The sequence below is a fragment of the Prorops nasuta genome, unplaced genomic scaffold (genome assembly GCF_024137725.1).
Source record: "Prorops nasuta isolate Cenicafe-Biocafe unplaced genomic scaffold, Cenicafe_Pnas_1.2 PNAS00004, whole genome shotgun sequence".
NCBI classification, from domain to species: domain Eukaryota; kingdom Metazoa; phylum Arthropoda; class Insecta; order Hymenoptera; family Bethylidae; genus Prorops; species Prorops nasuta.
Genome location: NW_027116801.1, coordinates 5202266 through 5228600, shown reverse-complemented (window position 1 = coordinate 5228600; position 26335 = coordinate 5202266). Strand labels below are relative to the sequence as shown.

General features: G+C 43.5%; 3 protein-coding genes across 3 annotated transcripts in view; all 3 read right to left on the bottom strand.

The window, feature by feature from the left end:
• The window catches only part of Sol1, a 140571-nt gene extending 135947 nt beyond the window's left edge, over positions 1–4624 (bottom strand). Inside the window, exon 1 of the mRNA XM_066725355.1 lies at positions 3659–4624. Within this exon, the coding sequence (XP_066581452.1) occupies positions 3659–3691 (33 nt within the window). The 5' untranslated portion in view covers positions 3692–4624. The remainder of the gene's footprint in view (positions 1–3658) is intronic.
• Positions 4625–4757: 133 nt separating this feature from the next.
• On the bottom strand, positions 4758–7662 carry LOC136772402 (uncharacterized). Its single transcript, XM_066725356.1, has one exon. It carries the CDS (start codon positions 7649–7651, stop codon positions 6263–6265), a length of 1389 nt encoding a protein of 462 aa, XP_066581453.1. The 5' UTR covers positions 7652–7662; the 3' UTR covers positions 4758–6262.
• Positions 7663–13358: 5696 nt separating this feature from the next.
• LOC136772745 (uncharacterized) lies at positions 13359–13909 on the bottom strand. Its single transcript, XM_066725872.1, has 2 exons — positions 13826–13909; positions 13359–13741 (listed from the first exon to the last, which is right to left on the bottom strand). Exons 1-2 carry the CDS (start codon positions 13907–13909, stop codon positions 13385–13387), a joined length of 441 nt encoding a protein of 146 aa, XP_066581969.1. The 3' UTR covers positions 13359–13384.
• Between the last annotated feature and the right edge of the window lie 12426 nt (positions 13910–26335).

Below are 26335 nucleotides of genomic sequence, written 5' to 3'. Positions count from 1 at the left end.
TTTGACGAACCAAATGTATATCTAGCAAGTATAAGTGTTCAGAAGGAGAGGGATGGGAGGGGGGGGGGGGAGGGATCTTGGCAAATGCTAGGAGTACGAGAGATACGTTTGGAGAACGGGCTCGAAGGGTGCTTTGACGAAGGGGATGAATGGCGTTTGGTTTATTACGTAGATAAGATTACTCGATGCTTAAGGGAGCCATGAAGCTGCTCCGTCGGTAATAATCTGCGATTGTTCGGATGACACTTTACGATCTTCTATTTGGACGCTGAAATTTTTGCAAGCTCCAACGAATCGCACGAGCGTGGTAGACTTTGCCAATCTCCATTGGAGAACGGATAAATCCTGATGACAAATAATAATAATAGTATATAGCAGTGGAAAGGCCGAGATCTTTAATTCAAGCGTGGTAAACGAGATGAAGCATTATGGCGCTATACTGGTAAAGGTTATGCTAATGCTATGTTTGGATGCCCCAAGCTTGAAGGATGCATGACTATTTGGATAGCGGCTGGGCAAACAGGTCACGCAGTCTCCCTCGTTGGGCCAAACGATCCAAATCGAATTTCATGACGGTGATACTTTACCGCGGCCATAAATCAAGATGCATTACGTAGTCACTTTACTACAAAATACTTGGCCCATAACTTCAGCAGCCAGTAAATCCCAACAGCACTTTGCTCATTCTAATTCGTTCCTTTCTATATAATACACTATAGGGTAGTATACTATATTTATATACATATATATATATATATACCTTCGTGATATAGCGAGGAGAGAATCGACCAACGAAATTCAAGCTGTTATTGCACCGGTGTCACGCGAGAACTCGATAAACCTCGCACTTTAATTCTCTGCTACGTTTATATATATGTGGACCAAAAATCATTGCTCGTTACAGAAGAGATATTAATTACTCGACTGTATATATATATATGTGTGTAGAAAGAGAGAGAGAGAGAGAGGGAGAGAGTTTTAAAAAAGCTATTATAAATATTCAGAGTAATAACAATTATAATTGCAAGGAAGAATAAAGAAAAGAGACTCGGTAAGAATAATTTAGCGATCTGTCTGTGAGCGGCTTGCGTTTATACATCCTGTCGGAGGATTAAAGAAATTGCCAGAGGCCGTGGATTCCTTGAAGTATTTTCATAATAACCCTGCCTGGCCCCTCAAAGACGGCCACGTACTTTGTAGTGGAGCTGCAATTGGACATGAACAATTTGCAGATTGGCTGAAAGCTATGGGGCTCTGGTTCGCGCGGTCCTAATTGCGCCAGTTCCGCTAATATGCTTGTCAGTCTGGCTTAATCCGGCGGAGGATCAAATCTTTTAATGATAGTACAGCAAACAACATAACTGCGGAGAGGAGGCGATCGTACCTTTGGTTTTGACGAGGTTGTGCCGGAGAAACTCATCAGTGGCAGCAGTCCCGCAGCATGATCCATCGAGGCTGCAGCCGGCCTCCCTTTATTTATCGAGCGCTTAAGCCCTTCGGCAACGCGCAAGCAGGTGCTTTATGCCTTCTCCCATCGCGATCCCTCCGTTTCCCCGGGAATCCCCCCCCCCCCTCGGCCCGTCTCCTTACGCACTCACCTGCCAAGCCCGTAAATGTACTCGACCACGAATGTCAGTTATCATCCTGTAGGAATACCAGCCAGGAGCTTTCGTCTCTCGCGCGAGACCTTCGCCACAAAGCCCCGTATACTTTACAGCCATTAATAAAAGTGCTTCGGAGTATACTTGTCCCAGCACTGCAGTTTTTCCTACCATAAATCATTGGAGAACGCGCGCGCGCGGTTTGACCATCAGGACCGGTCGAGTGATCGATGGATCATTCGCATGACGGTGAAGCGCCTGGGAATAGTTGTGTCTTACGCGAAATTTGCCAAAGAAATCAGTAGCGTCTCTCTGATGTACATCCATGCGCATGTGTGTTGTATAGATGTGTGTGTGTGTGTGTGTGTGCGTACTTTTTCTCGGGTGATCAATCATCATTTATTTAACGACATGTGGAATTTGCGAGAGGAAGATGTTCCTTGGAAAGACCGGTCTTTAGCGCGCGGTATATCATAATCCCGACTGAGATTATAAAGTTGCCGGGCGCCAACGTGTCTGGCATGGGCCGCACACTCAGGTATGTAAATTGTGCGCCAACCACACGTGCCATTAATAGCTGATGGCTCCACGCTCTTCTGCTCCCTTTCCACGTTGCGTGCCTCTTCATACTCGACGCTACACTCGAACGAAAATCTTTGATCCAGCAACCACGTCCGGCATCGGTCGAAAAGTTAATTAAATCCACTAAGTCAACGCTACCCCGCTTGTCCCATTAGTGATTCTCCGCTGTTTTTCCGCTTTTTAACGTAAATTCTCTTTCTCTCCGCAATTGTACGAAGCCTCCCGTGCTCCAGGTCCGTCCATTCTAAACGATTCTCCTACTTTTTCGAATATCAGCCAATTTCGGTCATTGGCTTAATCGTTTTAGCTACAACCTCTATCCCCCCTCCCCCCTTCCCTCTCTCTCCCTTTCGAATCTCAACGACGATAAAATACCCATTTGACAATTTTGCCAACATCCCGGTCCATTAACGCGAATTATCAACTATTAACGAAGCACATTCCACGAATTTGGAAAGCAAATTTTCGAGTTCGCCGAAAATTCGCACATGATTTGTCGTTATTAGGTAATGAGAAAAAATGGACATTTTTCCCTCGATCGATCGAGATAATCAAGAAATTACGAGGCTCGAGCGTGCACGATATTCCGCATACGTCTCTCGCACCGCCCGAGCCTCGATTGATTACCACCAAACAAACGTTGCACAGTTTTTCCAAAGTATAAAATTTATTTCTTGGGAAATTTCGGGGTTTTCGAGGGTCCGGAGTGAAATGACACAACTTCGTGCGTCTGAGGCAAAGTGGTAATTTCTCTTGCTAGAGAAGCGGAGCTGTCGGGGATTTTTTTCTTCCAGTAATATACAATGCTCTTCACGAAAGATTTACTCGCGTTCTAAACGTGGCTTAAACGAGAACACGCACGTTTCTGGTCTCGCGGGGCAGCTACCCACACTCGCACACACACGTACACATGCACCTCCTCACTCACGCGCGACTCGCTCTCCTTAATTCTATAATTTATATGGCGAGATAAAAGTCACCAGCAAAAGGGTACATAAATCGTTTTGATAATCGCTTGATTATTATTTAAAAGAAGAACAAGAAAACATTGGATTACTACTTAACATTTATATGGAGCAATTCGAACTCTCAGAACGGCCAATAATTATTACAGACAACTGTTGATTATAGCGCACGACAAATATAATACCACCTAATCGAACAGCCGATGGCGAGCAGCTCCGAGCACACTCGAGCCGTGTTCGATAGCAACGCAAGCTGGCTACTTAAATTGTCGCGCGAGGGGGGAGTAAACAAAATGATTTTCGCTGGAGGAAAACTACGGGGGATAGAGAGATGCGTCAATATTTGCCATAATACCAAAACGCTTATATTTATATCCACTGAATATTTGCTCACAACCTTGACGAGATCTCTCCTCCGGATATCCCCATTGTTCCTCTCTGTTATCTCACCGAGGCCCAACGGCAGTGTACAAACACAATTACAAGAAACGCAGACTGACGAAGACTCACCATTACGTCAGATGATGCCTCATGCTCCGGCATCCGACACCAAAATCCCACAACATCTAGACCGAAACTGCCGCGAAACTCCAACTTCCAGCCGGCACCAAATCATGTTCGACGAAGGAATTAACTATCGCGGAGTCGCCACGAGGATCTTCATACCCTTTACACTTTTGCCGCTCCTCCACTGAAATTCTTTATCCACTGGCTCTACGAGAAAACCCGGAAACATCCTCAGTCACCCTCTTTCATTTCCAATGCAGCAGCCGCGCCAACAGTCCGATTAATTTTGCATCTACTCCACTAGCCGGCTCGCCGTGCGAGGAGATCCTCCGAAGAGACACTATATTGGACAAGTTCCTGTACACAGGACTTTTCAAAGCGATGTCGCGGAAGGTCGATCGGAGGTTGACGCGATACCCACCGATCGGGACAGGGTCGCACAGGGAGCGATTTTCCAAGGATTCTCGAGGATCCGCCTCGACGTCGCTCGACAGCCGCGTATCCGGTACGAAAACGCTGCGTGGTGGATTGTCGAGAGAAACAGAGCAAAGGAGGGAGAGAGACAGGCAGAGAAGTAGAAAGAGACGGAGAGAGAGAAAAAAAGAGAGAGAGATCCGAGGGCTCGATGCGCGTTTCTCCAGCGGCAGTTGACGCGATACTAGAGAGGAAAATCGGAATTCTCTTGCCGCCAGAGAAACGAACGCCTGCGCCTTGAGGACTCGCGTCACGCGCCGAAACACACCGCGACGCGTTACCCCGCGTTATCGTCCACAGTCCAGGCTGCACAATGCGCTCCACGCCGATTTTTCACACGCGCGACTCTACGCCGGGGCTACCGGTCGACCTGTACTACTTGCCTTTCGCGCAATCACAAGGAACAAGCTAAACGGTAAATGAAGGACATTTTTCCAAAGCCACGCGAGAGAGAATAACCCCCTCCCTATGATCAAAAGGCACGGATTCGAGGGCAAACCTCGCGCATAGGGTACACTCGAACGGATTATAGAGGATCCGCAAAATGGAAAAGTGTAAGCTTTGTTAGGAAATTCTTGGAAAATCGGTGGAAAAGAGAAATTTGAAATAAGAGGGGAAATAATAAATATAAATGCGGGAAATTGTATATTTTTGCAGTTTGCGATATATGTACATCGTGTGGGAATTTTTGTGGGAATATCACGCTTGATTGGACTGCGTCGTGTTTTTGGATAGCACGATGAAATTCGTGAAATGACAGGTTTAATCCTGATATAGCTGCGAGGGGCGGGGTGAAAGGAAGGCTAGCGAATTAACGAAGAGCGCATATATGGTGGAGGAAATCGTAATGCGATCGCGCAATATAGAGATGGAAAGCAATGTAGACAGCTGGATAACTGGACAATCGAGTTCGGAGAGTAATCAAAGTGCATCGGCGATATTTAAAAACAGCGGTCGATTTTTGAGCGTGGAGCTCGAATCTCGCTCCTGCAAATGTCATTATAGTTGGGAATTCTGAGTTGATTGTACAAAACGAGGCAGCAGCAGGGTATTCGGTGGAAAAATCTCGACGTGTCACAGATTTCGGGCGAAGAGGCGTCAATCGTAACGAGCCATTTCCAATCCACTAATCCCACGCGAAGTTTGCTGACTTTTCACGCTCCCTTCTCTATCACGCTCCAACTTTTAGAATTAAAGCGAAAGCGCCCGCGCGGGCGCGCGCACGGCTTACGTGAGAGATTGGATGTAGGGGACGTTACTTTTATCATTGGAACTCCTCTGTTGGATGGTCCATCAAGTTTCTCCTACTACCACCGAACAGGGACTCAAACTTTATACCGTCTGGCGTGTAGCCCTCGCGTCCAACTTGACCAAACTTCCCACGGGATAACTTTCCTGCGAGATGTAAAATTACTTTTCACGATACAAAAATATATATATTTTTCAAGTGGTCAAAAACGATCGGACAAGTTTTCCTCTACAATTTTTAATAACGCGCATGCCAAGCACATCAAAAATTCATACAAGATAAATCGCACTGCATAAAGAAACTTTCGTAGAATATTACAATAAAAACCATGAACAGTTTGGTAAAATACAGCTAGTCGTCGTTGCAAATTTACGCTGGACTTTGAAGGAACGATTTAACGGTTATTACTACACGGAATTGTTGTAAAATTACATAAAACTGTAAATTTATAACGACAGTCGTGGGTTATAAATTTTTCCCACGCGATCTGTAATTTTGCAAAAACTTTTTGTACACAGTACTGCATTGTTTTGTTAGGATTACGCGTGATAATTATCCCGATGGCGCAATGCGTGCGTAGTTGAGATTCGAGTGGATCTCGGTGTCCCAGGTCGAACACACGTGCACGAGAGACCGTTGATAGTAGGAGGCTTGATCTGGAGAATAATCTGGATGATGCCTTCCTATCAGTGACGTCCACACTCCATATCAATGACGACGAAATTCTCAATGATTTGTCAAGACGAGAAATGATCGATTTAACAACAAATCAATCATTTCCCTCTCCCACATGCACCGCGCGCGTTTATATATCCTGCGCACACAAAGCCATATCGTACACACTGCCCATAAAACCTTTCATGCTCCGCTCGATCGGTCGAATTTTAAACATCCGGTGGATAATCCGGCAAACGATCGCGAACATCGAGTATAACTTCCGTATTGCGTTCTCGATAGAACGGACTAGTTTTGAATAATTCTCCGACCAGATCGGCCCGCTTGTCGCTGTACAGTATCTCTTCCAGATCCTCTCTCGTAGATTCGCCAAAATACTCTTCCACCTTTTCCCTACTCATCAGCATTATTTGCAGATTCAAAGTGGCGTAAATGATGGCGATCGACCTGGCTTCTTCCAGACTCTCGAGAAAGCTCTCCCAAGGATAATACTGTCGAATATCGAGGTTCTCGTCAGCCAGCGATGTCTCGAAAGCATCGTAGTAGATCTTGACGAAGGAATCAAAGTACCGATCCCTGGTGCTGCGATCGGTGGTCAGGTAGAGGAAGCACGCGACGTCTATGGTTGGTGGTGCCAAGCAGAAGAACTGAAAATCCACGAGGTAGCAACCGACCGGTTTGGCAGTGGAGTCCAGTTTGAACATGATATTGTTGGCCCAGAGATCACGGTGGCAAACGACGTTCCTGTGCCTCTTGGATGGCATAAGGAGTTGGGAGATTTTCGAGGACCACCTGTCGATGCGACCTTTGACACGAGCTTTCTCCTCGTTGCCGAGATGGTCCAGTAGATCGACCATGGCCCAAGAACCAGCGATGCTGGCAGAGAGGAGTTTCCTAGATCTCTGGTCAGCGTCGACAAAGAGGACCTCCTTCAGGAGGTGTCCGTAAAGTTGGTGAATCGAGCGACCGCTTCGACGAAGCTTCTCGTCGAGGATCAACGACCTCGAGTGGAGACTCGAGAGGGCTTTCAGTCCGAGAACGCAGCGTTCCCAGTCAAACGGAATCCGCTTGTCCGGCATGTCGTAACCATCGGACGTCGCGTCCTCGAGGACTATCAACCAGTTCCCTTCCGACAGATAACAATCCACGGCCCATTTTCCTCTTTTACCTCGGCCCATTTCGCGCAGCAAATCGGTATACATCGCCACCTCCTTGCCAAAAGTGTCGTACCTGGTGAGAAACTTGTACTGAGAGCTGCTCTCGGATGGCGGCGTTTTCGCGAAAAACCTCAGCTTCCTCGACGAGCCATTGGCCAATCGCACAGCGGCGTTGATGTAATAATATTTGCCGAGGTGTCCATTGGTCTCGCTCAAAGGTTCTATGGACCAGTTGGCCAGCTGGAATTCTTTGCCAGCCAGTCTTCTCAAAAGGATCTCGTTAAGGTTCCGTTCGTCGAGAAGCAGCTCGCCATCACGACTACCACTACAACCACAGCCACCACCACCACCACCACCACCTCTCTTGTCCTGCGATCTTTCCTCCTGGAGTTTTGGTGCACAGCTACGTGCAAAGTCTCTCTCTTCCTGCACCACCGCCATTGCAACTATACGTTTACGGCGGGTCTAACTAGTTTCCTAAGAAATCGTCTCTCTTATCTCAATTTATAGGCACTCTCCTTGCTCGAATCCGCTGTTTGCTTGCCTGTTATCTGCAAGATGCTCTCGAAGATTATAAGTACTGTGGAGTGCGGAGAGCTGGCGTGATTCTTCGACAAATACCCCCGCTTCTTGTAATTTATATTTCCCCGTAAATCTGCCGGACGTATCTACCAATGTGACGAGCAAATGAATCTCGCCTGATTTATGCGGCTTTGTTAAAAAAGAATAATGCCCTGTCACGATATAGTTGTGTAGATGGAGCTTCCGCGTTGGAAATTCACTCGGGGGCTAAGAAAAATCGACTCTCGGATCTGTTTTATACACCCCAATTGAATCTCCCCCCACCCCTTTTTTCTCGTATAAGGCGCGATCGGAGCGTATAAACCGAATTACGCAAAATTACACCCAGCTGTAAATAGAGCGACACACTTTTTTCCCCGCATCGATCAGTAGTTTCAAAGTTGAGCCTGCCCCAGCCCGCAATTTAATAATTTCTTGCGAATTTCGTAGACTCAATTTCGCTAAAGCGCCCTCCTCGCGCACTTGTTGAGTTTTTTTTTACGAGCTCCCAAAGTGTATTTCAGAATTTTCGCATTAACATTTGACCCTTCATCGATCACGAGGCCCATAAAAGCGTTCTGAAAACAGCCGTCACCGGGGAGAGGTGCCACAGTGACTGAAGGAGGGGAGAAACTGGCAAGAGTGAAACGCATTGTTCATAAAAAGCATGTGCTAGTGCTTGTAGCGCGTAATCGATTAAAAAGTTCAATGGACCTGAGCGTAACGTCAGCGGGTTGAGGTAAAAAGAAAAACAAAATCAACAAAGTTTGCTGTAGATTTATCTGATATTGCATATTTCGTCGAGGAGAGGGGCATCCAATTAGGAAAACTTAATTCGCGAGTGCGAGGGAGAGAGAGAGAGAGTGGGCACATTAAAAGTGCAGTTTATAAACTATTCGCAGCCGAATTGCTTAACACCAAAGTTTTTGCCAGCTATAAAAAGCCTCTGGACAAGGAAGCCACGTCCATAGGAAATGGCCCTTTTAGCTGTGTATTGGCGCGTACACGGATGGACCGAAACGTTTAATACCTGAGTACGGCAAGCATACGAATTGCTGAAAAAGCAATTTGTTTTTGGCGGGGCTATTATCGATTTTTGCGACAAATGTATTGCCGTGAGTTAACACTGTTTATTAAGGATTTTTACATCCGGTGTCGTTCGTCGCTACGAGTCATGCACAATAGGGGCATAATTAACGCGCGACATTAGCACCAGATAATCGTTAATTAAAATAATGTGACGACCCTGTGGAAAATATCACGCTCACGGCTACGCTGATAAAATTCTGCCTGTCGACGATCAATCACCGATTCGTTTTGCTCACCGAGCCGCCCCATTGGACCACCCGACGCCTAAAGTGTTCACTGAAATAACAACCAGAAAACTAAAAAGAGGAAAAAGAACTTTAAAATCTTTCAAAAGTAATGATTTCGTAATTATTAGTACCCTGAGAATTAAATTCAGTTCAATCAACTAAATGCATTAAGTTTAATTAAAAATTAGTTCTTTCGATCACACTCGTTCGACTAAATTAACGCAATAATATACATTCAGAGAAATGAGTTGTAAATCGAATAAAATAAATTAGTTAAATTCAGTAAATTTCGTTTAATTGTAAAATTTTTCCAATTATCGGCATTATTTCGTTACTTTAAATAAATATTGATTGTTTGAAAGAAATAATGAACTTTTTATATTTTTCGACAACAATTAAAAGATTTGATGAATTTAAGAAGAAAATACTTCAACACATAATAAAATACGTATTTTTTAGCTTGTCTCCATTCGGAAAGATCCATCGAGTATATTAAAATGTTATTTCGACAAGGTAGTTGCACTCAGAAAAATTGTTCATCGCTTTAAAAATTGTTCCCAGAGTTCTAAGGGTTTTCTGTGAAGTTTGCTTCACTTCGGTTGGACAGAAACTAACTCGAATGGGAAGATTAAAATCTCACCTTAAGCAAAATAACATCATTAGTAAAAAAAAAGTAATAAAATTAAAGAATTTGTTTGAATCTACCGAATATTTTAAAAAAAAAATAATATTTGCATAAGAAAGGAAATAGTTTAATGAATTAATCACCATTGTAAATTAAAGAATATTTGACGAGCTTCTTTTTAAATAAATTTTTTTCACATTTTGGAAAAATTCTTTTTTTTTTCAAGAAATTTATCACAAATTTTTATAAGCAATCTTACTTTGCTTAGATTTGTCAGCTTCACAAATATCCAAATAATGTTGCATATAGCTCTGTATATTTTGATTGAATATACCTATATATTTTCAAACCTGAAAAATCCAATTACCTGATTTCTCATAAAAGCGTACGATGCTGGCCAAACCATAAGAATTAAGATTTTCCATAAGAGGCCATGTTAAATTTCTCAAAATAAAATCATAAATATTTTTTCTCTCATACTCTGAAACTTCACTACAATCATACACTGCTTTATTTGTTTATGTGCTAAATTTCATTAAATAATTTTAATGAAATGTTAGCTCAGGGATAGAATTCCCTTAATACCATTCGACTCGAACGAAGTGTCTCCGGTAAATTTGCATTACCTTTAGTCTATAAAGAGCATTACACTTATCATAAATTAATCATCAAAATGAGCTCCCAATAAACTTCACTCATCCTATTAAGAGTTTTCTCGATCTTCCGAAATAAATATATCGTCGAAGCAAGTTCGTTTGTTCTACAAAATCAATTTGATCATTCCTGCATGTAAATGAATATTTTTTACCGCGAACAAATCTAAAAATAAAACCATAAATATTGATCAATTCAAGCACTTTCTTTTTGCAGTGCAGACTGCGACAAGTGTACTTTAGATAAGACGTATTTGTTTTGCACTTTCTTTATCATCTCGCACGGAGCAATCTTTCAGTCGCTGCCATGTATATGGGTGCGGATAAGTTATTCCTACAATAGATCGAGATAATTATCATGCAAGGGGCGCCGGCGTGGCCGATAAACATGGCACGCTTATAATCCTTCGGAGAGAAAGCACGAAGTCTGCTGGGTGCTATAAAACAATTGAGGAGAAACTTTACAACCCCATAACCGTCTGAACTTAGTCACGCTTACCGAGAACGCATCTAACTTCTTGCAAACAATATATTAATGAGGCTATATTATTATATATACATATATACATATACTATACCTCTTGGAGCTTCCGTTGCATTACGGTACCAAAGGTAATTCGATTAAATGCATTCTCGGTTGACTGCGAGACGCGGCTGGCCTTACCATTTCCACTAGAATTGACCGAGCGTCAACTGATTCACCGAATACATATGTATACATATATAGATATATATATATATATCAATTACGTATGGAAACTATACGCGCACGATATTGGCTTCTCTCCTCCTGGAAATTCTCTTTCGCGATCGATATTTAAAACTAGTCAGTGAAAGTATATATATATACTAAATGTACATACATACTTGGTATATATATGAAAGCAGTGCAAAATATAGCGTCAGCTTGCCAGTGTCGTTGGAACGGAAAAGTAGAGATGATTTTTTGTTTAGGAGCGATATGGGCTATCTCGGCCAACTGTATTCCGTTTCGTCGAGCGAGCGAACGTGTACAAGTGGCCGTGGCGAGACGGACTTATAATTGCGCTTCCAGTCACGCAGAGGCACCGCGACGATGCGACCAGGAGCTATGCGAATTCTCTTTTTGCAACGAGAGTACGGTGCAACTGCACACTATAAACACAATTCTAATTAATTGACGTGCCTTTAATTAAACTTTTAATTAACTACACGGAAATAAATAGCGATTTGTGAACACTTGTTACTGGCCTCCGGTGTACATATATATGTGTGTAGTGCACAATATATACTGTGTGCTGAATCATTCATGATTCCACGGAGGAAGCACACAGACGGTCAGATTCATATCTCATTGTCGCTCAAGAACCTTCATTGACACAATTTTTTCTTAGCCGTTATACCCTCGCCTCTTCGTTGCTCGCGACCTTCGACCCTTGGTCAGCGTGACTTAAATGGGTCGTCACGTATTTATAGAGAAAAAAGTTTTCGCATCAAGGCCAGAGCACCCAGACTACTGAAAAATTGAAGCGAGCTGCATTAAGTATACACGACGCATGTGTCATTTTCCTATAGCATCGTCTGCGAAGCCAACACCTCAACATTGACTGTGAAAACAAGATATTCTCGGCATAGCTATAAAAAAAGCCCTGTAAAAAGAGTTCTCCAATGAAATTCGTGGTAGCGATGTTTGCGGAAAAATTGATCGAGCCCAATGAGGAAAATAGCTTATAGTCGCTGTAATAAGCATACGTAAGCTAATATGCATATATATGTAGCAGAGGAATATAGGATCCGCGAAGGAGAAAACGGACTCGTGACTCGGGTTGGAAGGGCTCGGACGCAAATTGGACTTAGCCGTTCCGTTGCGTTTCCCAAACAGGCTGTATCTTTTCAGGTTGGAGGAGCCCGGTGCAGGTCTTGCACGGACACAGAAGCGCACGGGCTCACACCAATAGGGAAATTCACGGATGATACGTTCGCTACGACCTTTGAATTTCACGTTCCACGGCATTTCGAAGTTGGGACCAAGTTTCGAGTGGATAGACGAAATATGTATGCCGCCAGGTATATACAGGGGAGAACCGGGGCGCGGAGCCGTGCAGCCCCGGCAGCCACCCTTCCTGTGTACGTCTGTCTGACTATACTCTGACTCTGGCACAATACTCGCTCGCCGATGCTCGAGTCTCAACGTGGTACGTGTATAGGTGAGCGCGCGCTGTGCAACGCTCATACGTGAGTTTAGATTTCCGTTGGCGTATTCGGAAGTCGTAATCCCCGTATCAGCCAGCAACGCTCGCTGGCGATAGCGGTAGGGAGGACGGCCCGAGTAATTTTAAATTTAAACGACGCGACATTGATCCAACACTCGATGGATTCGGCAAACGTGCACCGGCAACTTTATAAAAGATCCCGCTGAAAGCCATAATGCGCCTCGACGATGCACTCAATGGCCGCGTGGACAAACCCAAATTTCAAAGGGAAAAAACCTCGCGATTTTACGCCCAGCTATACCATACACGATGACTTTGTTGCAGCCGAGGCTAATGAAGATTTTTCCATGAGAAAAAAAAGTTTCGCGCTAAAAACTTGTTTCATAAGCTAGACCGGCGAGATATATAGTATGCAAAGTGGAAATCTCATATTTCTGAGGAACGAGCTGCGTTGACGGGAAAGTGTTCTGCCACGGCAAAACGAAAACTCACAATAGATAAAGCCTACTTAGGTAAACGATCGATAACCGGTTTTATGAAGAAAACCCGTGGCGTGTATAATCCGGTTGGAAAGCTGGCTGCTGTACACGTAAATCGTGTTGAATTTGAATTTTCGCTCGGGGATCTTGCAAATGTTAATGAGAGAGACGTTTGATCTGAGTTGGAAGGTATTTATTTTTGGCTGGAAATAATTTTACTTCTTGTCCCCCGTCGACCACGCCAATGGGATTGCATTTATTCCACTTCGGCGTGGACGATATCGGTTTTGAATAATCGCTTTGACTTTGGTGTATCGGAAAATATAAAGGAGAGGTGAGTATATATTCTTAGAAGGTCTGCCTGGAATCCGTCTTGGTAAGATTGGGACCGTTTGACAACTGTCGATAACTATCCTCTATTATTCTGTAATGACGACAGAATTTCTTCAAGGGCGTATCTATTTGTAGCCGATTGGGTCGACCGTACCAAAGACTGGTAGTCATTCCTATTTTGTGACTTTTATTCTCCTGATGAATTCCTTCCCACAGAATGCTCTCCTTTGATCTATCCTCTCGTCTCTGTTTTGGATCAAAGACCACTGGAGCGTACAAACGATCGTAAGCAGTTACCTTCGATCTTAACCCTTCGTCCATCTTCTTATTATTAAAATAGGTTATGGAGTATCGCGGAGCAAAAGGTTCCACCTATATATTTCACATTGCATCAATCCTTTCGTCAAAACGCACTTGCACTTGGTGGAAAAATTAAATTACGATAGGTTTCCTTACATCCTTGTAACTCGAAGCTTTGGGAATGAATTCCTCGAAGGCTTTCATTCGAGCCCATGGTGTAACAGAATCTGCCTTCGCCATTTTCTATTCAATGATGCTATTCATAATGCCATTGTAAATTTTCTATACACCACGCGGAAATTTGTTATCGAAAGCTAAATAATGGGGGAGAGACGAGAATGTATACGTATACTCAATAAAATGATAAATTGATAAATGATGGGGATTTGATTTATTACAGATTGGTTGGTAGGTCGAGAAAAAGAGAGGGGAGAGGGAGGAAGGGGGGGGAGAGAGAGAGAGAGAAAGAGACTGGCCATACGGCGCCATCTCACGTTGCACGTAGAAAGTTGACTCTAGGTACTTTTAGTTCTCTGATTTTATACCGTGCGGCGCTGCTTGTTTAATCCCAAATAATCTCTTCGATGTTTCGAGCATCAGTGGCTCTGCAGTTTCTAAGCTTTAGGTGCTGTGGCCCATCTCGGATTCTCTCAATAAGAGTTCCAGAATTCCCCATTGCGAATAAATAATGAAACGTAAGCTGGATACAAAATTACCGAAAGATTTATGCCTTCTGCGTTTACGAGGATTTCGGTAGCGGATTATCTTTTTTGGAATTCCAGCGGTGATTCGATTTAAATGTGTAATCTTTATTTGGGAGACATTCACGGAGGAGAGGAGTTGGTAAGCTTAGCGCGTACAAAGGAAACATCGGGATCGCATTTGACGAGGCAGCGAGCGTCATTCGGTCAGTGAATCCCACGGTTCATCCAGTTTAACCAGTAGCACATCGCATACATTCCAAACTATTATCGCAAAAGGCCAGGCTAGTCCCATGGGGAGTCTTTTCTCCTCATTCTCACTTCCGAGTAAAATGTTGGCCGGAGTGGCGTCTACGGCGGAAAAATGTCCATTCGCTTTTTCCCCTCGTCTTGGTTTTTCTCTTTTTGCACAGCGCTCCCCCCCCCCCCCCTCTCTTTCCCTACGTCCACCGTCCTCGCCACTTCCACGCTTCATCCCGTGACGCTATCTCTCTTCACCGTCCTTTTTCCACCCTCGAACGATACGATACGATACGATCCGATCCGGTCAACTCTGCACGAGGCACACAGTGTACCAGGCTAGAGACGCCTTCACGCTTTCCCGTTACGTCGACGACGAGCACCGACCGAGACGGGAACGAACCAATCAAGCCCACCCGATTGCGGGATGCGGTTAATCGCTTAACCAAATTAGTACAAGCTGCTGGAACGCTGAATTTCCGACTCGTCAACGAGTCACGTTTTAATGTTTGCTCAGGAAATTCGTCCATCCCTTCTTGCCTTGTATTTTAAGCTCAGCTACGTTTCCCAATCGACCAACATGCAGCATATATTTTACTATAACACAGAGCCACATCCTCTTCGTTTATCAATCATTCCTCCTAATCCCTATCCTATATAGGCCAGTTTCAAAAACAATTTGCAGAGAATCTCATTTATCGTTGGTTCTTCCACTACATGTAGAAAATCAATATCGCATTGCCTCAAACGCGTTATCTTTGGCTAGAATTTCCTCCAATCTTGAAGCAACAAACCTGAAGGGAATTTAATATGATAAAACGTACACTCGTCACAGTTCACATTGATCCTTTGTAAAGAGTGCGCTATCTCTTCCAGAAATCTCTCGCCTGGTCCATTGAGATTCTCTATCGAGGATCTCTTACAGTCGAAGTCGAATTATTTCAAGAAATGGGATCTCTTGGCATCATTCGTACTAATAAAAAGCCTTTCCAGCGTGAATCATGAAAAATATATGGTCCTCGCTGAAATTGCTTCTTCCGTTTTAAAATGAGAGAGCAGAGATGACTATATATATAGTATGCGAAGAAGGAAGATCATTTTATCAGTTTGAAAACGAAATGTGCGAAGTAATTTTGAGCTGCTGATAGGTCAAATTGGAGATGAGTTTGGAGGATAGTGGAGGGAGAATATCGAAATTGCTGAGATCGAAGGAGAGACGACATTTGGTATCGCGTTATCAATCCGCGACTCGAGCTACTTCAGGCTATCTGGCAATCTTGCAGCGGAACTCTTTTGGCAAGCTTTGCTTCGCTGCTTCAGGATTCTCTCTCTCTCTCTCTTTTTCTCTTCTTCTCTTCTCCCCCCTCCCCTTCCTTTTCTTTTTGTTTCTCGACGTTATATCGAGTCGAATCCGTGTGAAATAGACTGAATGAAGAGAGCCTTGCTTGGGCACTCTCCACTTCCAGCAGGAATCGCCAAGTCCGATATGGTATTGCCTCAGCTACATCGTGGAAAGACAACGTAGGGCAGGAGAAGTTTACGAGACTGCGAACGAACCAACAAGCAAGCTCGCACTTGAATAAGAGACCGAGACGCGAGATGGGACGGGCCTGAGAAAAAGACAGGAAGATCGAGCCAACCTTAGAGTAAATACTGGAGAACGCTATAGCTCGATCTCTTGGTATTCGCAAATAGCTTTGATCCAGTCAGTGACTGAGTAATAAAATACATTAAATCGAAAGCTTACGATTATCGACTCACCTTCGATTCGTTATTATGCTCCAGGAAACTGTAAATGATTATTTAATTGTATCAAAGTACCTTTGCTAATTTTTCTATATCTACTAAAACTGTATAATATATTTTTCGATTTTTCGAACAATCGTATAATATCTACTTCAGTAATAACCCATACAGCACTTAGTAAGTTAAAGACATCTTTTATGTGTCTCTTAGACAATTGGATGACAAAAAGGTGTCTATAAGACAACTTTTAGTCAAGCGTGCTGTACGGGAAACAATCAAAACACGGCGGTCGAATTTATTGTATAAGAGAGCAGTGTCTTGACGGCGGTATATAGACATGTCTTTATCTACTTATGTATGTACTCTCTGTCGAGACAATATCGTGTCTCTTGATGTTTTGTATATAATAAATCATTTTATTGAAAAATACAGTAAGTTATTTTTTTTTACAAACCTTATTCACAGGATAGTTTCTACAAAATATAATGTATTTTATAAAATTCAAAAACTAGACTTGTACCACTTTGACAAATGAAATAATTTTCCTTATTGACAATCCCCCTGTCATTGATCGATAAAGAGGAAAATCTACGTATTTCGTCGGAGAGAAGATACAGAAATGCGATTGTCCCTCTCCGATCGGGGATAAATCAAAGGTTCCGTTACCCTATAGGCATCAAGAAAAAAATCGCAGCTTCTTTCTTACATTGAAACGCGCGCCACGTCTATGCACGTGGAACGTGACGCGCCAATAGATTTTTATTTCGCACGCTAATCGGACATGCCAGCACGGCTCTCGTAATTTCCATTAAACGGCAGCGCCGCCGCCTGGAGCAAAAAGGTGGTGAAAAAGGGTGCAGGCGAGAAAGGTTGATAAAATTGTGAAAAGTGATAAATACGGGGGTATATCCTGAGAGGCGACGTATATATCGTTGGGGACGACAGGTGGAGATGGGAGAGTGGAGTAATTGCGGGTAGCAACGGATGAATAGCGTCGACTCGTGCATGGAAGGCGGTACAGAAGTACGCGTCGCGAGGTGTAGCTAGGGAACCCGGTTACGATCAATCGGCGACGAATTGTCGCCGCTTTCACGGTAATGGCGACGCGCCTCTTGTATACCGTTAAAATACCGTGCGATGCCCAACGAACCTAATTAACGATACATCCGTGCGGCTGCTTAGAGTGTCTACGGTGTCTACCGAGATGGCATTGGTACAGAAGTGTGCAAGGTTACGAGAGTGGGCATCCGTCTTACCGTCACTAGTCGTCTACTTAGCAGCAAAGTATCGGGCGGAGATGGCTTATAGGTTAGGTTGAGTCGCGTGAAGATAGCAGCGCGACAGCCGGCACGTGCTTCGATACGAGCGACGCGGGGATACCTAACCTTACATCTGTATATGTGTACACGCGTGCATAATTATAATTGCCTTGCTCTTATCTACCATCTAGCGTATACGAGATACGAGATCGTCTCTCTCCTGCATCTCCTACTCTTTCTGCATTTTCCTTTCGAGTATTATACTCGGTGCGGAATAGATACATATAGTGTATACAGTGCGTGCTGCCCCCACGCGGTAAAACACAGCACGCGACCGATTGCCATTAATCCTGCTGGAATTCCGCAATCTGTTATCGATATCGCTGCGGAAATCAAGTTTTATCTCTTTTGATTCGCGGATGTAGGATCGTGCTCAGGGAATTCTTGTAAAAGGGAATCATTGCTTATCCTCGCACGATACCGCTCGCAGTGTTCCGGGAATAGTGGGAATATTTGGAATCGCTCAGGTCGATATACGAGGCTCGATTAGAATTTAAATGTAACGGAGAGAGAGAGAGAGAGGGAGAGGGAGAGGGAGGGAGTGGGAGGGCACCGTAAGAGATGCACTCGAGGAATAACACGCTGCAGGACTTATTATGCAAATGGACAGTTTTTACTGCGTAGACGTTACAATGGGCCAAAGTCCCGGGAGATTCTGGTATTTTCTTAGCCGCGACTTCCGGGCAGGCGACCTCTCGAGGGGTCATCGTGTACGTTGACTCCGCCTGAAAACTTTCAGCCTATGATAATCACCGTAGACACACGCACAATATTCAGCTCACAGACCACAAATATTTATGAAAAACCGTCACTGTCCCACTTCTACCGGAATTCGTAATTAACCGAGACGATGAGAAATGTATATATATAAGTATATTATGGTCCCTTGCGCTTTTTACGAGTTTGGCAGAGATTTTTGGGAAAATTAAGATTAGTCGCGAGGGAGATACGTTCCTCGTATATACAGAGGATATTCTGGTATATCGAATCGCAATTCGGAGCGAAGCGCAATCGACGCAGGTGGCCGCAAAAATATCCATCTGTCCCCGGCCTATCACACTTTTTCAGTATGGATGTCTCGAAAACGGATAAAGCGTTTCGATTGAAATTTCCGCTCGTATATTACGTATAGGGATCCATTAAAATGGTATACACTTTTCCAAGTAGAAATTTGCCAATCCCTCATATTCCCACTCGATTGTTCTCCGTCGAAATGACATTTGCGAATCTGCCGTTGGAAAATTAACCCATATACCACTATAAAAGGGGGAAATGAACGGTATCAATCAGAAATTATTGTGACAGCCCCGAGAGATTTAGTGCGCAGATTAAAAAGCAATGTGGCGATATGAGCTATTTAGCAAGGCATAAAGTTTTATCTGTAGCAGTATATTTTCTCTTTACATGCGTGTGTGTGTATGTGTGTGTGTGTAGAAGAGGAGGGAGCGTTATCAGTCAAGGTGAAAAGTACTCGAGTGCTGCAGGATGTCAGGGCTTGGCACGCGACAGAAGAACTGCTTACATTGTTGCACGTAGCAGCGCTTAGAACGTTTGTTGATCTTGAGGTCGAACGGTACATGCACGTTCCGTGTATTCTCGCCAGTCAAGAGACCCGAGTGAATCGCGAACACGATCAGCGATTATAGAATTTCATTCAACTCTGTACGATACAAGCAGATAAGTGAAATGTAATCTCCTTCGAACCCCTCGAAGCTCGCAAATAAAGCCTGCATATCGTATAGTCACGCTTTGAAATTTATTTCCCCTCCTCTTGTAAATCTCACCCCGAATGATTTTCCCAATTAACTCGACGATAACGATCCATTGATTAATTATAGACGAGAATAAGTATCGCTTGACCTTTAAAATGTACCTCTTGGCTTATTTTATTACGTTTAAAAGAGAGGAAATTATGTCGAAGGGTTAAACGACACATGAGCGAAAACTACCGGTTAATTAATACGGTACAAGAAAATTACACAAGTAGGTTTCGCACAGTCCAATAGAGTATGGGAACCGAAGAGGAGAGGTCGTAAAAACAGCGACAAAAGTATCGTGAGGATTTTAGGAATTCGCGCTTCGGTAAGAATGGAGCTGGAAAATTCTGAGGAGCGGAGAGTTCAAGCTACAGATTGGAAGCTTGGGGTGGGGAGAAAAGCTGTTGTCTTGTCTGGAGGATGCTCGAGTCTTCTTCATGGAAGAGAATATATATATATATATATATATATGTGGGTACCCAACGTCTTCGCCGTCGTCTTCGTCGTCGTGGTTGTTGAGGAAGAGATGGTGGTGATGGTGGTGTTGGTGGTGGTGGTTGTGGTGACGAAGGGATATAGGTGGTGGAAAAAGAAGCAGGCCACTCTGTTAATGCGAAGTAATGGAAGACTCGAAGTTGCGAGCTGCACAAATAATAGGCTACCACTCGGATGGCGACGTGTCTTGCAGCGGCTATTCATCCTTCTTCATCCTCCCTCCCGGCACCTCCTCAAATAACAGACCGTCGTTTCGATGACTAATTCAACCTTATCCCGGAAGTGGCCGCAGGAATAATGAGCTTAACCCGTCGCAATCTTTGCTCTATCTTGTATAGTATTGTCGTGTATATATATATATATATTACTATAAAAAACCTAAACTCCCCCCTTCCCTCCCTACAACCTTTCACAGACGGTCGTAAATCGTGTAATTAATTTTTATAATTAATTCACACTCGTCAATTCGGTGAATAAGAATTTGTAGTGGGGCCAGACATATGCGAGACCTCTGGGACATTCCGAGAGACTACATAACCTCCATAATATACAGGACATACATACATTATGAAATGCGAGATTTAAGATTTAAAGAATCTTTCTGTAGTTTTTTTCTTTTACCTTCGTCAGTGAATAGTGCTCTTGACCCACTTACCTCTGTACTGCACAGCACTTCTAATGTCTGGTAGTAAATTTACTAGTGCCGCACGCGCGCGCGTTCACCGAGAACCGGATGCCCGACAAGAGTCTCGACTTAGCGATATCGCGAAAGAACCTAATCGGTAAATTCGATGAAAGCCCAAGAATTTATAACTATTTAACAGTTAGTTATCAGAGCCATTGACTGCGGAGATAGAATGAGAAAAAAACCACTGTTAATGGCTACTCTTTGTATAAAGGAGCAGAAGCCGATGCGTGATTTCAGAGGTTGGGTAAGATGGGATTCTTAATGAAAATCATAAAATGGTTGCAATAAAAATTTTAATCTTCCCCTCTTCCATTTAATAGAGTCCATTACGCAACTATAAAATAAACAGTTATTGCGTAATAATTTTTCAACTTTCCCAGGACTATACACAGCATATCCTATACATTTATATATTTATATAAATATATAGCATAACCTTTTTACACGCAACGAACAAATCGAAAACTGACAATATCGTTTCGTGAAATATGAGACTTAATGAATTATGGGAAATTAGCGTTGCTCGTTACATGCACGGAGGAGTATGTGCTGCATATAGAGACGGTAGATATATATCGTAACTGGCTAAACCAAGTATGGCATTATAGTCATAATTTACACATTATTCGTGTAATGATTCGATTCGTAGTGAAAATTCGCGGAAAGATTGATTAATTCAGCTTTGATAAACGTCGATTCCGCAGTGGGGAGTAAGGTACGAGTGGTGAGTATGAATCGAGGATAATTCATATCGAAGAATGAGCTACGGGCTTCAATTAAGTGTGTAATCTTTGAATCTTTAATGAACGTGATCCGCTTCTTTATTATACATATATATATATATATACACCTATAACTATACACATATATAGACATATAGGGGATCGCGCATCTGTGTTGGTCGTTGGGGATATTGTGAAATCTCTGCGGCGCGGTATTCATGGCGGCACGTCAGATTTACTGCACTTCGTCCCACATATATGCCTGCCAATTGAATGCCACGCATAAAATATTTCTACGTCCGGTTGCTCTTGATGCGTGAGCCTTCTAGTCCGCCATATTTCACTTCAAGTTTTTAGTATCGATTACACAGCATTATTGGACGCTGCCTGCTTCCTTGTAACGGATGTCATTTGGAATTTACATTTACACCAACAGCATCAGAATCTCTCTCCAAGCTCATTATTATATACCTGCCCTTCTTTCTACGCTCGGTCAATTCGAGCTTATTTCTTCATCCGGTTCATCAGCTGCACTCGCGCGATCCTTATAACCAAAACAGCTTTTATCGAGACTTTACTCCTGACTTTTATTTTGCTTTGGCTCTTTTATTCCAACGCATCGACTAAAAGCATAGGTATATATATAGCTGGCATGACTCGTGGCTATCTATCGCCGGGAGCTCCTATTACTTACTGGTGCAAATCCGAGAGTCGAAATAAAAAGAGCAGAAAAAGTTTATGGCGCGCGCTCCGTACGTATAAGATCATTGTCAAGGTCACTGGCGAATTTCAAAGACCAAGAAGAAGAAGAAGAAGTTAGCAACGATTGGCAGAACGAATAAGGCATCGGGTACCACGCTCCTCTCACCGCGCGGAATAAACTTCTTCGGCGTAGAAGGAGTGACACGAATATAGCGCTGCACTTTTACGATAATGCACCGGGAAATCGTTTCGAGCCCAGAACTCTTTTCACTCTCGTTTATACCCCTGGCGCGTACCTATATATATACATATATATATATATACCTCTTGAAACGTTCGTTTAGCTTGGGCTGATCCAACAATTAGCTGGATCAACTCTGAAAATTTCACCAATCTCTGGCAACTGTTTATCTAATTTTAATAACGGTCTAGCGATTTAAGACGGCGAATATAAAAAGTTTTAACGCTTCGGAGAGTTCTTTAATGGGATTGCGTTGAGACACTCGGAGTTTTAAAGCGCGTTGAAAAATTTGCGGGAATCGAGAGGCGAGTCCCTCAACGTCCCATTGTACACCGAGTCCTAAAAACGACCCGAGGGGGTGGCTTCCTTTTAATTGGATCGCTAAAACTCTTTAACGATATTCCAAGCTAAGATTATGTGTATTAAAGTCCCTCTCTCTCTCTCTCTCTCTCGAGATCTTGTACTAGTTAAATTTTCACGAGGAACTTTGCGAGGTTCTGGATTACCAAGATCAATCTCGTGTCGGATCTCTTGTATCAAAGTCTCTAAATAAATTTAATCCTTGTATATAGTTTCCTGACTGAATTTTATGTATTTCTATATAGCGCGATAGAGGAACCATCGTTGATGTCCTTGTAGACTCTAGCTGCAGCCTCCCATCAATATCCACCACTCCAACTTTCAACCTCGATAATTCTTCATTCCTCCCTCGCACGTGCAGAGTCGACAGTCATCATCAACCCTCCTACGATTTTTCTACCGGTCTTTTTTTCTTAAGGGATGTGTGTTTTATAGTTTGAAAAACTTTTAAACCATTCCATCATCTCCGATATCATTTATTATATTTCGCAGGCTGGAGAAATGCTCAAAGTTTTTGCGGAGATTCGAGCATTTATTATTGTATCCTATATATATATATATATATATATATATATATATAGGAAAATGATGTATCGCTGCTCTGGGAATCGAGGATTAATTTCGAGCGCAACAATAGTCGGCCGACATAGGCGATATAATTTTTTGCTCGTTGCACGGTCAATTTTATTGGATCGCCCTGAGCGGCAATTTCGAATGTCCTATACGTTGCTATCGATGGGGCGTAATGCCTTTGCGACTGGCGAGTCAAAAGTTACAGCAGACTTTTTCCCTCCGAGGCCAGAGCGAACTATTTACAACTTTAAGGGGGTTTTCCACTAAAAAATTAAAGTTTCTTGAATATAGAGGTCATGTGACACGAGAGAAACGATGATTATACCGTGCGTTGAAATAAATATAAAAAAATTCATGAATCATCCTGATGATTTCAATGAGTAAACGATTACTATTGCTGTGTATATATATATATATATATAGAGACGATCCATTAAGGCTCCTAATATATACATCGAAGGCTTCTCGGTGAAATGATTATCGATTCTATATATATATATATATTGGCTATCGTCGGATCCTCCCAATGTCAGAGGGAGTTATCGTAAGGAACGAGAGGAGGAAAATTTGTATGGTTAGTCGCATGGCGCAATAGCCTACTCACGATCTGCTAACGTAGCGTAATATTAGGGTAGAGAGGAGTTATTCGCAATCCTTTGACCCCTGAATTTTCCGTGATGGACGAGAGCGAGCAGAGCTGAGATATAAACTGGAAATGAAATTATATGGCGATGAAAAAGTCACTGGAACATTTTAATCGTTCCATGGGTGGTGGTGTGGCGAGCCTGCCCCAACAGGTTTGAAACTGATTGTTATTAACGTCGAACGTTCCAGCTGTCGTCGTAAAAAGGTTTCACGTGCAAGATGGAAGTACTCGGCAATTAAATCTGATTATTCCAGTTTGGTGAATGAAGCAGAGATCGCTCGGGCGGAGTCACGAAATCGATGCGAGAGCGAGGAATCTCAAAGGCGAGCTGAAAAAATCTACGGGGAGCATCTTTCCATGAGTTTTTCGTGCGATTTAAAGCGGTGGTCCCGTTGCAAGGGGCCCGGAGCTTGCAGGACAATGCGACGGCAGTTGTGCGAGTGTGCAAAAAACGTGATAAGATTCCGATGGAGCGTGCGAATGCGAGATATTTAGCGGTACCTCCAATGGCACGAGACGAAAGCAAATCTAATGATTTTAATAGCACCGCGCCACCGAGCGATTCTATGAAACGAGCTGGTAATCACGCAGCCTTCAAATTGGTTGCTTCGCTCTACCGAGAAGTCATTATCGGCCCTGGCTAACTCGAAATCCGTGCCAGTGGCGTTAAATACTGCCCGTGGACGCGTCAATTTTATTTTTATTAAATAAATCGATCGACTTAACTATACATATATATCTACGTAACGCATGTAAATGGTTGAGGAAACCTTTGGCATATAATACAACCGAATGCACGAAGCGTTTAAAATGCTGGGGAAGAGTGCACATGTACATATATACGGAGCATAATAACAATAGAATTAGCGAAATTGGGTGAGTGGTTTAACGGTGCAGATTTTTGCCTGTCGAAGAAGATAGGCCACAAAGCATCGACGCAATTACTCCCAATTAGATAGAGTCCGAATCGAATTAATCCGAACGAAATCGTCCACATATTTTCCTAATTGGTCAATTACGTATAGTTCCCGCACGCTCCTCATTCCAATTAGTTTCCTCAGCCGACTGGCAATGAGCTCTTAATTGATACGTGCGCTAACCTCTTGGAAACGTGTGAGGGTGAGTGGGAGTAAATTGTGAGATGTGTATGTGTGTGTTAAAGATGTGTGGGAGGGGGGGGGGGTATAGATGGTCAAGCAGATCGTAAATTCTTTGGGTTTGGGGAAAAATGTGCTTCATGCATGCTATATATATATATATATATATATCGTCCGGCTAGAGAACACGGATTGCGTGAAAAGGCTCTGGCGAGACAAGCCGCGCGAGGAGGCATACGAATTCCATCAATCGGGCGGGTCGATGCACGCTGAAAAATAAACGTGGGAGCGTCGATGCGGAGCACTGCTCCATCTTGGGGTGGAGGGAGAACCCGTGCGCACACGCACGTGTATATATATAGCTAAGTAGAGGCACATACACCGATAAATATCAGATGATCGGATAAGCGGCGTAAATCGAACAGCGCGATTGTATTCCAAGATTTTAGAGCTACGAAACGACCAACGTCGTCTCCGAGCTTGTTAAGGTGACGGAAAATCCTCCTTTCAACTGGATCGAGCGAAACTTGCAGCCAATCCAACGCTGTATACATATTATACGTTCCAGGTGTAGGTATAACATATAGGGTGAGGAACTTGCGTAGCTGCAGAATTAGTAACAACCTCTCATTAAATATAATAATTTTAAACAGGAAAAGAATTTCCAGAAAAACAAAATGCAACTTTTTCGTTCCAAACGATTTAACATTATGCATCTCCATATATATACGATCGCGTTAAGCGCCTCACCCTGTACACGATATGGATGTATCGCGACACCTCGGCGCGAGCTCATAGACGATCGGTGGTGGTGGTGGGTATTATAGGAGCAGAAGCGAGGAACTGCCTTTTAGGGCAGTTTAACCGCACTCCGACGACGACGAGGACGTTGCAGCTCGTCTGGTCTGGCCCCGCCTCGCTCCATCGGCTTCTGCTGGACCCGCGACCCCGATCCTTCTCGGAACACGAACCGGGAGATTGCATCTGGTTTTTAGCGCGATCTGGAAAACGGAAAATGTCTGTTTTTTAGCCCGGCAGCATTCCCGAAGAATCCAGCCTCGCTTAGCCCTGGTCATGGATCGAAAGACTCGATCTCCAGGAAAAACTGGTCCAATAATATGGGAGGTGCATTGGCGTACGTATACATACATATCTACGAATCCATCATAGAAAACACAGTATCGGTTCGGTCTCGAGCCGGAAGCGAGGAATTCTGTAATATTTCGGTAAAGGCTCGTGCGCGCGGAGAAGGTTTCGAGCGAGTTGGATATCGCGTGGAGGAGGGGGAGGGGGGGGGGTGGTGGTGGAATGGTAGCTGACGGGAAACGTATAGGCAAGGTAAGCAGGCAGGCAGGCAGGAGCAGCCGGAGCAGGGAAGA

Coding starts and splice junctions, on each gene's coding strand:
- LOC136772402 (XM_066725356.1), bottom strand. CDS start 7,651: ATGGCGGTGGTGCAGGAAGAGAGAGACTTTGCACGTAGCTGTGCACCA.
- LOC136772745 (XM_066725872.1), bottom strand. CDS start 13,909: ATGGCGAAGGCAGATTCTGTTACACCATGGGCTCGAATGAAAGCCTTC. Junction 13,742..13,825: donor AAGCTTCGAGTTACAAGGAT/GTAAGGAAACCT, acceptor TGAAATATATAG/GTGGAACCTTTTGCTCCGCG.